The sequence below is a fragment of the Drosophila simulans genome, chromosome 3R (genome assembly GCF_016746395.2).
Source record: "Drosophila simulans strain w501 chromosome 3R, Prin_Dsim_3.1, whole genome shotgun sequence".
Classification (NCBI taxonomy): domain Eukaryota; kingdom Metazoa; phylum Arthropoda; class Insecta; order Diptera; family Drosophilidae; genus Drosophila; species Drosophila simulans.
Genome location: NC_052523.2, coordinates 4,613,811 through 4,626,527, shown reverse-complemented (window position 1 = coordinate 4,626,527; position 12,717 = coordinate 4,613,811). Strand labels below are relative to the sequence as shown.

Below are 12,717 nucleotides of genomic sequence, written 5' to 3'. Positions count from 1 at the left end.
TCGTTTAAATAGTATTCCTGAATCTTTTTGCTTTCTTTAAAGGCTAAAATTAAAATTTGCTTATAAAATGTGGCTCTTCTTTCTTCGACTTCTCCCTATTTCTCTCGTGAGGCTGAGTTTTGGTAAAGTAGATTTTGTGTTCTCGTTTTGTTTCGCTTAAATTAGTTTGGGTTATAAATTTAAATGTATATATTTTTAAGCTTAAAATTGTACACACAACTTAGTTTCATTAAGTTTTGCTGATTCGCTTTTTTTTGTGTTTTGTTTTTGGATTTTTTGTGGTTTCTAGTATTTGCAATCAAATAATTTAATAATTTTCTGGCTTTGTTTCTTTTTTTTCTTTTGCCATTTGTATATAATTTAAAATTATAAACACCCCCAGAATCCCAATTTTGTAGACATATGTGTGTGTGTGTGGTTGTGATTGTGTTCGTGGACGTCTCCTCTTAGGGTCCATAGGCATCCGAACCGAAGTCGAACAGCCGATCGATGCCCTCGTTCGCGTTCAGCGCATACGGATAGTCGTTGTCGTCCGGCGGATTGATGGACACAAAGGCGATATCGTTGCTGAAGTCTGTAAATAAGAATGCAACACATTACTGAATGTTCCGGCATTACTGGATGTTCTGGAGTTCGGGGCTGGGCTGGCTGCGTATGATTTTACATTGGGTTATAGACGATTTCATCTGGACAACCATAGAAAAGGAGAGAGAGAGCTGATAGAGCGAGAGATGTTGTGGATGCATGTTTGAAATTCACGCCAGAGCTGAATCTCATGGTGCTACAGAATTTCAATTTCAAAATGAACAATTGGCCCTGGAGCGGTCAGTGTTGTCAGTGCAGACCCACGAGAATTCAGTTCCAAAATGAATTTGACACGAGGACGATTGCTGACGAGGCGGCGGGTTTTATGTCGATATATACATATATACATTTATGCACAATTATTTAATATTATTAGTAAATGGTTACCGTTTCGTTGTTAGCACAGTGTGAAGGTAAAAGTTGTGGATGAATCACAATGATAAATGTTATATAGGGTTGGGTGGTTTACTTTTTGTAAATTTATTTACATATATATATTTAGGAGTTGAAGTGCCAATAATTCACTTTCACTTCAATTTATCTTGCCCTGCTTTTTTGGCTCTTTTTCCATCTGATTAATGAATTTGATTTAACGAAAATGAAAATAAAATCAAATTGTCAATTTTGAACTGATTCTCGTTGGCCGAAAGGTTGTAAAAATTAAACAAATTGAAAATTTTGAAATAAGTCAAGGTTTTTTTTTTTTATAATCGACCCATTATTTCGCTTAATGTTGCTTCGAGGATTTCGCACTCAGCAAGAACTCAGACTGTGATGCGGCTTTTAAGTACACGCGGGTCACAGAGAAAGTTCTTGACAAGTGCGCCTCATGGAGATCTAAATGCATCGTAGGCACCTCAGTGAGCTGCGTATCTTTCAATATTTACTACGAAAAGAGTTACAGACAGATGCAATGTGATCATGTATGAATGAGCGGCGGGCGGTTGCAGGCATGATCGGTTAAAGATATGTACACATATTTTGCAAAGTACTAAACACCAGGCATGAGTCATCTTTGTATACCTTTGCCCATACATTACAACTATTATTTTAGGCGCTTAGTGCTAAGGACAGAGCTAGCTGCTCAAGTACTTACAGTCCGAGCCAATGTCGTTGAAGAGAGCATCGAGGCCCTGCAGCGTGACACTGCTGCTGTTGCTGTTGGCATCGCAGTCGGCCACGCCGGGCGGCAGGCTGTTGCGGTCATGGCTGAACGGCTGATGGGGATCAGCGTTGGCGCCAGCGCCAGCGATGCTGCCATAGCCGCCGCCACCGCCGCTGCTGCTGCTGTTGTTGCTCTCCGCGACGGCAGCAAACTGCATCTGCAGCGAGCTTGCTGCGGCCGATCGCGATGTGGCAGCTACCACATCTGCTGCTGCAGATGTTGTGGTTGCGCCTTCCATTGCACAATTATACATGGGCACATCGCTGCGTCGCTGACTGCTGCCGTAGCCTATTGTGGGTGGTTGGGATTTGCTGTTGCTGCTGCTATGGTTGCTGTGGTTGCTATGATTGCTGTGGTTTCTGTTGTTATGACTATTAAGCGTAGTGGTTGCTGTTGTTGCGCTGCCTGCGGCAATTGCTGCGGCTGCTGCCTCCCGACGCCGCTTGGTGGGCGTTGGAGGCGAGGATTCTGTTAAGCTGCTGAACAGCTCCTGGATGGAGGGCTGCTGCTGCTGCTGCTGGAACTGATGGGTCCGGACCACCGGATTTGTCAGTGTCGGAACCAGCTGGTTCAGCTCCGCGTCCACATCGTCCTCCTCCGGCTGCTGCAGCAACTGTTGCTGCTGCTGCTGCTGGTTCAGATTATGATGCTGGCCCATCGCAATATCACAAATGTTATTATATTCAGGCTGGGACTGCTTGGCGGCTTCCTCAATCGATTTGCTGAGGTTGCGAGCCGAGCGGTAGGGCGTTTGAACTGCAATAAGAAAACGAAATTAGTAACTATGTACTTTGAAGAGGTATGAAAAACAATTAAATACATTCTACTCACTACACTAATAGTAGCAATAGTTGGCAATTTATAGCTATTGACTACAAAAATGTATCCTACGTATTAAACCTAAACTCACATAATCCCTTGGTGCTCATGGCATCGATATTGTTGAAGAGCGGATCGTTCAGTCGCTGGTTGGTCAACGGATGCAGTCGTGTGGAGGTGGCCGTACGGACACATCCTGCTCCGGGGGCTCCAACGTAGCCGGCTCCCTGCGCGATCGGCGAATTTTCCGGCGAGGTGTCAGAGTGGCAGAGGAAGACATTGATCTCTCCGCTGTTCTCCGCCTTCACGTAAATCTCTCGCGGCAATTTTGTGTTGGGCAGCTGAGAAAAAAATACAAACGAAACCAGATTACTAACCAAATTCCATAAGTAGGTTCGTGCGTACGTACGTATATACAATAATTAAATACCGATAAATGGCAAACGGGGGAACTAACGTTCAAGTTGAAGGGGAGCGGTTGAAATTTTAAAGCGGTCGCCGACCGCTCGGCAGCAAAAGAGAAACACAAATGAAGCGAGCCTCAGAATGAGCAGCGTTTTTTTTTTTTTTGCCGCACGCGTATTTTTAGAAATGATATTTTGCTTTTCGCTGTTTCGCGCCCCCCTGTCGTCTTCTTTTATTTTATTTTATTTAATTTTTTTATAGCCCCCTTTTGCGTTCTTGTTAATTCGGCAATCGGTTATTGGCGCTGCCAGCGGGCTTGCAACATATACAAACTTTGGCAGTTCTGTGTGGCAAATGAGGATCTCTGGAGGGTTCAACTATCGGGGGAAATCCATAAGCACAAATGCTGCCGCGTCTGCACAGAAAATAGTGCGAGCGCAAGTTCATTTAGCAGTTCAAGGCGAGCGGATACATTAGGCATTGCTATATTTTTATAAATAGTGCGGCATCTAGGAAGACCGAGCAACAAAACAACGGCGGTTGGAGAACTTCGGTGGACGAGGCCACAAATTTTTACTTGATATCAAATGGAAGGTGGCCAGGAGGGACGACGGCTGGGCGGGATTCCATTTCGCCTGTCGTGTCTGCCGTTGCGATGGGCTTCTATAAATAAGCGCCACGTTTAATGGCATGCAGACGCTAAGAAGAAGCACCGATGACTAGAAAAAAGCAGAGAAAAGCTAGGAAAAGCTCTGACGTAGACAATGAATATGGAAACTGCACATCGATATGAGCCGTTCGTACAGAAATAAAAGATGGGTAGGATCGACAGATTTCGATTAAGTACTAATGCTCTTGAATTAATATTGTTCACACCTTGGATAATAAACATCTCCTGGTTGTCGCAAATCGAATACTCACCACAAGCTTAGCCTCTGGCGGCGCCTTGATCACGATGACGATCTGATCTTTGAAGAGATCCACGTTGAGCAGGTCGTTCTGCGTGACGTAGGCCATGCCGCCGGAGTTCTCCACCTCCTGGGAGATCTCAGCCAGATTCTCGCGCATCAGGTCGATGGCCTTGTTCAGCTCGTTCTCCTGTTGCTCCAGCCGCAACGAATCCGCTTCGATGCGCAGCGATCGCTCCTGGCTGACCATCGACTGCCCGCAGCGCCACTGGATGTTGTTCTTCGACTTCTTCTCCAGGATGTTGATGCCTTCGAGGACATTGGTAATGTCGTAGATGCGCCGCTTCTGAACGTGCAATCGATTGGAGGCCTCGTTCAGATCCACCACGCCATCCGGTGACTCCTGCAGCAGGTCCACAAACTTTTTGGTCAGTATTCCCAGCGAGGTGTCCGCCCGATTGCGATCTCCGCTCGAGGAACTGCTGGCCACCGACGCGGCCAACTGTTGCTGGGGCGTCGACAGCGAAAAGGGGTGATGCGATGCCGGCTTGGCCACCCGCTCCACCACATCCTCGTCCAGCTCGGCATCCGCGTCGTGGCGCAGCTGATGGTGGCTGTGCCGCAGCTGCTGGGGCGTGCTGCTGGCCGTGTGCTTCTGATACACCGTCTGGTGGTGGGCGCTCTGCTTGGCCTGTTTCTTCGGGTGGATCTCGTCGCTGACGGCGTGGGGCCGACGTTTGACCTGAAAGTCCGAGGATGAAACCGTGTTATTTACTGAAACGCATTCCTCTCTTTGTTTTTTCTTATATCAATAATCTTCTGTTATTGATGTATTATTATTATTAGCAACATATCACATAAAACTCCAACTGACCTTGTAGTAATTTGTGATATCGTTTGATTTGCCGGTCGCCTTGCGTTGCTGCTGATTTTGGTGGTGCTGCTGCTGCAGTTGCTGCTGCGTGTGGCCCGTCGTTGCCGCCGCTGCTGTTGCCACTGCCCCCGTGTTGTGCCCCTTGTCCAGACTGATGTAGACATGATCCCGCAGGTGGGCTGCCACGCCGCCGTTGCTGTTGCTGTCGCTGCTGCTCAGGCCGTGATCGTAGTCCACGTCGAGGGACTCGTTCTTGATCACAATGTTGTTGTTGTTGTTGACGCGGCCGTGCAGATCGTAGTGGAGTCTGCGGGCCACCATCGTGTGGCCGGTTGTCCCGCCCCCGCCATAGTGTTGTTGGTGCTGCTGGAGTCGCTGGGTGTTGCTGCTGGTGGTCGTGTGGCTACTGCTGCTGCTGCTGTTGTTGATGGGGGCAACATTCACAAAGAACTTGGACATTTCGCTGCCGGTTCTATCGTGATTCCTCGGCGATTCTCCGCCTGACTCTTACTCTCTCCCCCTCTCACTCTCACTCTCTCCTCCTCCTCTCTCTCTCTCTCTCTCTTTGCTCCGTGTATATATCTTCTGTATATATTCTATAAATATGCCGGATTCTGTTAGGTTCGCCTCAGTCGGCAATCGCTGGCACTATATTGTAGCATACTTTTAAGCACTGCCTTCGAAAAGTTGCCACCCAGTCGGAATTTCCAGCTCTCGAGTCGGTTGACTTATTGTACTGCCTGTTTCTGTTTATCGCTCTCTATTTTCCTCTCTTGCTGGTTGCGCTTATCAACTAAATTAGCACCTAAGGATTCTTCACATCTGCAAAAGAACAAACAAAGAATAGATAAGGTTAAATGCGTTCGGTATGTGTGTGTGTGTGATTTATTTATAGCTAGATTGACCTGCTTTCTCGACATTTTATGCATTTGGCACATTAAACTTTTGATCTGTCTCTTATTTATGTCCAGTCGGGCGCAACAACAAATTAAAATGCGAAACCGACAAGCGAACGGGCGAATGTTTGTATGTGGAAATGCAAATAAATACGAATCGAAAGGTAATACCGAAAGAAAACAGTTTCGCGACTTTAGAAAAAAAACAGGGCTGAAAAGGAGAGTAGCTATGCGGAAAACCGGTAAATAACGAGAGACTTTTCGACGTCTTTTTTATGGCCAAAACCACGACAGCCAACTGCCATGATAACAGACATAAATTGCAATCGATTGATAAACTTTTCGCTTCAGAAATAGATTCTCACATCTTTTCGACCTTATATGAATGTACTTAGAAATCATGGGAACTTGCAAGATTTTTAATGTTTTCTTAATATTGATTAAAATAGTTTTTTTCCAGAAAAATGTTTTGTGGTATATAATGTGTACATATTATTTTTTCCTTTTAAAACATTTGTCATTTACGGTTTTGAAAGGCAACTAACCACATAAAACCAGATGATAAGCAAAAATCTGAAATACAGGAACAAAAAAAATGAATGTTTAACAAAAAACGACAAGCTCGACCGAACCGGATTCAAGTGTTAGAAGAAGGGAAAAGGGGAAACTGTCCGCTCTGAAGCATGCCGAAACTATTTCTGATGCCAAGAGGAAGACGCGCTTAGGTTCGCGCACAAAATGTCAATAAACTCGGCATAAAATATTAAACAATCAATATGTGTGTGGAAGAATCACAAGGCAGAGGCAAGGCAACAAACGCAAAAGAGAAGCCAAAAGATAGGAACGAGAAAAACCGTCGGGCAAAGAAGAAAATAACGTTATTGCCGCGCTTGGCACTAACCGCTTTTGGCAAAATACCAGCCTAAGCACTGAAAGAAATTAAGGTACATATACCAAATAAAATAATATCAAATATATTTTTATTAAATGTGATATAACATTTCTTGCGCAATGTCGTCCATATTTTATACACATATTTACAGCAATTAAGTAAAATAAGTGTACAACCGTTTTTCGCAGTGTGCCTACCTGTCACCTCTTGTCCACCGAACCCGTCTTTAAGTTCATTAGGGGAATTCTGGCCCCATTCGCAACTAAAGCGAGCATGAATGGAAGACGACAACAACAAATTAAAAAGCTCAAATGAGCGTAAAAAGAAGAATGAAAACAACAACAGGCAGGTAAGAACGGCAATTAGCGCTGCTCGCCCTGCATGCAATGTTAATTTGCATAACAGAAACTGTTAGCCAAACAGCCAAGCCAACGGGTCTGAGTTTAGCAAAATAGATAGGAACACAACTCCGCGAGCTGATAATTATTCTAAAAGTTGCAAGAAAACACCCAGAGAATGATAAAGTAAAGTGAGCCAGAGTCCGCTAAAATATCGCATGGAATTTGCTGAAATCTGCAAAAAAAAAATTGGAATGACAAACGCGCCAGGTAGACAGACTATCGAAATTGGCATTGCACAGTGGCCTTGGAGCTCGCAAATCGCCTTTAAAATTTTCAACCACTTGAAGGTGACTAAATCCAGAAACTGCTTATCTTAGATATTTATTCTTTCGCCGAGAGTCGGAATATACGTAAGCAATCTTGGTAATTAGTATATATTATAGTATCCCATTAAACGCAAACATTTAAATAGATTTCAAACCGTGTCCCCGACCTCTTCCCACTCTCTTTCTCTGTATATTGCTATCTCTGCTCCACTCAAATGCAGTCGCGTTGGCGGCAACTTAATCCCCATCCCTTTTTCGCAACCATTTCTACATTGGCCAAAGGCTTTGCAGTGATTCTTTGAGCGTGTGTTAATGTGTTTATGTGTGTTTAAGCTAAAAAAAAAACGGTATCTGCTTACAGACGAATGAGCTCAGGTAATTCAACTCCTATACATGGAAATCGTATACTCTCTCTCTCTTTCTCCCTCCCAAAGAAATGCTAAAATCATGTGGGCCAGACAAAAGACGAACGATGAAGGGGTAAGAGTGGGGGAGGGGTACCGAAAAAACCAGGTAGGTCTCGCCGATTGAAATTTCCAATTTAAATTTCTTTTGATCGGCACGCAAAATGCGAACAAGTAGCTCGAAATATTTTGCATCTAAAATTACAGTGGGACGTATAAAATTACCCAAACAACACAATTAAGTAAGAAAAAAACGAAGAGGGCGGATTAGCAAGCCTTGAGATTATACAAATAAAATGCAGAAATAAGATCAAGCCTTACTTTTAAAGGGTCATATAATTTGTGGGTCTTCAATGGCCTTTTGAGGCCCTAAAATTGCATCATTACATTACATTTTATTATTATACAGGGGGTACGAAGGGGACACCTCTATCTTATCAACAGTAAGAAATTGCTTCACAGCTTGACACAAACACGTAATTACAAATCAAAAAACTCACTCATGATTCTGTCATAACTATTTATTATTCTACAAAACTTGTTAGACGCTTTTCAAGTTTCTCCAAACAATAGCCACTCAAAAATGTATCTCGAAGATAATATATCTTTATCTGTATAATAACAACTTCTAAGTGCACTTGTCAGTCATCTCTGCATACATTTAACTAGCAGCAGAAGGCGAAGCACAAGGCGAAGCAAACAGAGAAAAATAACATTATGCAAACAGGGAAATGAACATGAAAATACGAAGCGACCAGTGGAAAATTGTGGAAAATGTGGCCTACACGGCAAAGGAATAACAAGTTTTTCTTTATTTTTCATTGTTTCCTTCTCCTTCCCTATCTCTACGTTTTTCAATCAACATTGGCGCAACAGAGCGGAGCTACAATAAAACCTAGAATAGCTTTTCCTTGCTTTGCTTTTGCTTTGCCGTACAACATTTGTATGACTGATAAAGAAAAGGCTAGAAAATAAAACGTACACATTATGTAGTGGCCGAGTAAATAATTCCGTTGGGGGTTTTCAGTGTGCGGGGAGGGGTGTTTGACGGGGGAGGGAGGCAGCCAAGCGACTCAGGGCACGCAATGCGACTTTTGATAGCGCTGCCACCTCCCCTCCCTTCGCCTTTTCACTGCCACTACTGCTCTGCTCTCACGTTCTCCGTGTTAATTTCGAATTAGTATAACAACAAAAACCGGCCGCAAGGTGTAGAGAAGATTGTTAAATGAACGGGTCTTTACTCGTTATAACTTAAATAAAGTCTGAATCCGAATAATAATTGTGCCCAATTGCAGACATGAAATCTCAATTCACTTATTAATAAAATATTAGATAAATTGATAACTGCACTGCAAATTTCCTGTTAAAATCCCAATTCGAATGCACCTAATGGCTGGTATTTAATTTGCAGCCATAACTGTATTCCTCCGGCATGCCAATTTACCGTTATTAATTATGAAGATCATGCATTTACATGGCTATTAATTATGTACGTTGTTATGTATGCAGACACACGCACACACTGGCGCAAGCACACGAAAACATACATGCATGCTCACTTACACCCACACAGATACCACGAGCTAATAAAAAGTTTCGCTTTCTTTTTGCACATCATTTTGCATGCGCAGTAAAAAGGCAGGGACAAGTGAAATAAATACAAATAAATAATGTGCGAGTGTGCAAGGTGTTAAGCAACAACAATTGCAATAGAGGGAAAAAAGTGAATCAAAAGCCAGAAAAAGAGGAAGAACACGAATTTTGTGTATTAAGCGGCAGTCCAGAGAGAGAAAGAGAGAGTCTCCCAATGTGTTTGCGTGTGTGTGGGATGGGGATGCTGCTAGGGAAAAGAGAGGGAGAGAGTAAAAGCCGGCCTGAATCCGAATAACAGCTGTTACTCACAGACACAATCCACATGGAACATCTCTCTTCATCTTGTTGTTGTTGTTGGCCCCAATGGATGCTTTTTTTCTAGCCGGTTTTATTTTCTCTATCATCTTAATTTCATTTGGTCAATTACACTTCGTGTCCTTCTTATGAACCGCAAGGACCAAGACAGAAGGCAGCCACTTAATTGCACACTTACAGAAATAAAATAAGGTAAAAGTAATATAAAATAAAACGGCTGTAAGCCTTGCCTCGCCTTGGCTTTTTTCGTTTGAGAAAGCCAAAAATAATTGCCAACTGGCCAAGTCGAGAAAAAGAGAACGAGCGAAAGAGAAGGCGGCTTTTTGTCCAGGGAGAGGCGCACAAAATGCGTCGCAAAATATTTCGCCCACAGAAAACTGCAAACAAAAAGAAAGCCGGGGTACGGGAAAAGTATTGCGTGGGTGTGGAAATTCAATGCCGGCAAGGCAAGCAGAATTCCAGGGAAGTCCCCTTTGCGTTTCATACACCAAAATATGTACATAATGTACAAAACTTTATTTCGCCTGGCCATTTACGCGATGACGCATATAGAGCCAATCGAATATTGTGTACTCACAAGGCCTGATAACAGGGGCCACACATAATGTACACTCGCAAACACACACACACACACACACACACACACTATGTGGTGCAGTCGTCAAGTACATGCACAGATTAAAGCGGAAAACTGTTGATGCAAGTCCAATTAACCCGACGAAATTGGTAGAGGTAACCGCCAAATACAAGGCCAACGAAAATATTAAACAGTCAAATGATCTGAGATTTTGAAACATTTAGATCACTTTAATTTATGAAACAAACATATTACTTAATTATTGCAAGTGTCAGCTTTAATTTGCATTCCTCTGTTTCCACGTAAACACAAAAAAGTCACTTAGTTGACCAATCATGTGCTGCACGGTTTTACAAAATTAAATTTAACTTGAAATGTATTTCTGTCCTAATCTTCGAAGAAAAACCACGAGTTCTTTAAACTGTTACCTGAACTGTTGTCTTAACATATAGTAAAATGTTAATCTGGGGGGCGCCATAAGAAATCGCCGTCGACTTTGGGCAAATAGAAATAAAAACTGATGGACTCCGAATTTTCGATTCGTTATCTCTGAAAACTGGAGCGTTGGGGAATTGAATGAGTGAGCGAATGACTGCTATTCACCGTATCGGTTTTGGAGGTTATTAGAGGGCTTAGCCCAAATTCAATGATTAATTGATCATCAACGGTGAGGTGGAAACTCCCTTTGCTTCTTTTTTATTCTTGTTTTTTCTTGTCTTGTTTGAATACGCACCTAAAAATGGAATTTTTCTTGGTTTTACTTGCTTTCTATATATCACACGCAACCACAACAAATTGCTCTGCTTTTTTTTTCCACCGCCGCCTGCTTCTTCTTGCTCTTTTTGAATATCACACACGTTTCATATTTGCAAATTTTTCATTTTTTGCGGGCGTTTTGCCTTTTCTTTCGGTTACTTTTTGTATTCCACGTATAATGTGCTGCTGCTTCTTACTCTTTTGACTCAGTCTGTGTGTGTGTGAGTGCGAGTACGTCGGTGGTGTGGGAACTTTTAACTTTACTACGCGACGTTTTCGTTTCTCTTCTTTATTCTCTATATATTCTACGATTCTGTGCGTGACGTCAGCAGTTCGAGCATTTGTTGTAGATATCACATAATTGTTACACGCCCGCACATTTCTTTTATTTTATTCTTGATTTTTTAGCGCATTTGCTATTGCTTCTCAGCGACTTGGAGCTTTACTTGCAGTGGCAGTCTTTTGCGGCTTTTTGGTTTTTCCCTCAGTTTTCCATTTTCACATTTTTGCGGACTGGCGACGAAAAGCGAACTGAACTTGGGCCACAAAGTGTGTTGTGCCGTGTCTTTTTTGGAGTCGCCGTCGCCGGCAAAACGCAATCCACACGCGGAGAAAGAGAATCGGAGAGACACGAGATGGAGAGAGAGAGAGGGAGTAGTCTTACGTCAGACGGAGAAAACGTAAGCACCACCGTAATGGCACTTTTAATACCGGCCACTTTCGCTTAATTAGTGTATTAAACCACATTAACTTATCAATACCTCAGTCTTGTACTCTTTTCAGTTAGCTTTTCTATTATTTTTTCGGATTTTTCCGTCGATTTTCCCCTCGTAACGTGTTTTCTGCTCGCACATGTGTGTGGGGGCGGCAGCGGCAACAGCAGCGTCACGACGCGACAACAACACTGAACGCGGCGAATCGACGGAACAAGCAACGAGCCACAAAACGCACGGCGTCTCTTGTAGCGGCGAATTCGAGGCGTCAGCAGCTGAGCGCTCGCGACACGAGAGAGTGAGCGGGAGAGAGTGGATCGTGTATTGAGTGGAGACAAACTGATCAAACGATAGCTATTCGATATTACGATAGGTTGTCAATTCAAAAGGGAAGGAATATTTTGGGCTATTAATATTAAATACATTCGAGTTTTAAAAGAAAAATATTATTATAATTATTTACAAGCGAAGAGTAAATTTAAATACCTTTAATAAGGCTATTAGTCACTTCCTGAATTAATTTTTTAAATGGTCTGTTATTTTACCTAATGTCTTTTTTAGCTTTTATTCAGCTTTTTATTTGAAATTTTAAAATTCGCTTGCAATAAAAACCAAGTCTTGAAGCTGAGAGAACCCCGCTAATTGCAGCGAATTAGCGGCAACAGCTGAGCACGAGAGAGAACGCATGAGGAGAAGGGGGCGGAAAGCGAAAGCGCGAGAGGGTGGAATCTGAGTGGCGCCGCTTCCTACTCTTCACATGTGGCATGTGGAAGCCAGACTCGAATGTTCGGTGAGAGCGGCTTTTGCTTTTGGCCCCCAACCCTTTTCGCTCTCTTCGGCTTGCCGGCTGCAAATCGGCTAAAAATCGCTCAGACGGAAGTGGCGACGTCGCTGTTACCGCACCCACATCAACAGCGACGCCGGCAGAGGCGTTGGCAGAGAACCTTTCCCCTCCCGCTCACCCATCCGCTTCCCCATCTTCTTTATCTTTATCAGTTGTGTGCCAAGTGTTGCATTGCGTTGCAGTGACGACATTGTTGTAGTTGCAGCAGCGCTGCAGCGTTGCCGATTTTCAGCGCCCCATCAACAAGGGGTTCACTTTTTAAGGCCGGAAATAGCCATTAAATGGGTCTATCGCATAACTCGAC

At 43.4% G+C, this 12,717-nt stretch overlaps 1 protein-coding gene across 4 annotated transcripts in view; it reads right to left on the bottom strand.

Moving 5' to 3' along the window:
• Window positions 1-122: 122 nt before the first annotated feature.
• The window catches only part of LOC6727171 (transcription factor E2f1), a 39,537-nt gene continuing 26,942 nt past the window's right edge, over window positions 123-12,717 (bottom strand). For 2 of the 4 annotated variants that reach the window (XM_016176306.3, XM_016176303.3), the window contains 5 exons: window positions 4,757-5,578; window positions 3,896-4,624; window positions 2,661-2,910; window positions 1,682-2,506; window positions 123-574 (listed from right to left, as the gene is read on the bottom strand). In XM_016176306.3, the coding sequence (XP_016033667.1) occupies window positions 447-574; window positions 1,682-2,506; window positions 2,661-2,910; window positions 3,896-4,624; window positions 4,757-5,215 (2,391 nt within the window). In that variant the 5' untranslated portion in view covers window positions 5,216-5,578 and the 3' untranslated portion in view covers window positions 123-446. Of the gene's footprint in view, window positions 575-1,681; window positions 2,507-2,660; window positions 2,911-3,895; window positions 4,625-4,756; window positions 5,579-10,833; window positions 11,797-12,717 lie in introns of those variants that run through there. The other 2 variants (XM_016176302.3, XM_016176307.3) reach the window with 2 other exon arrangements.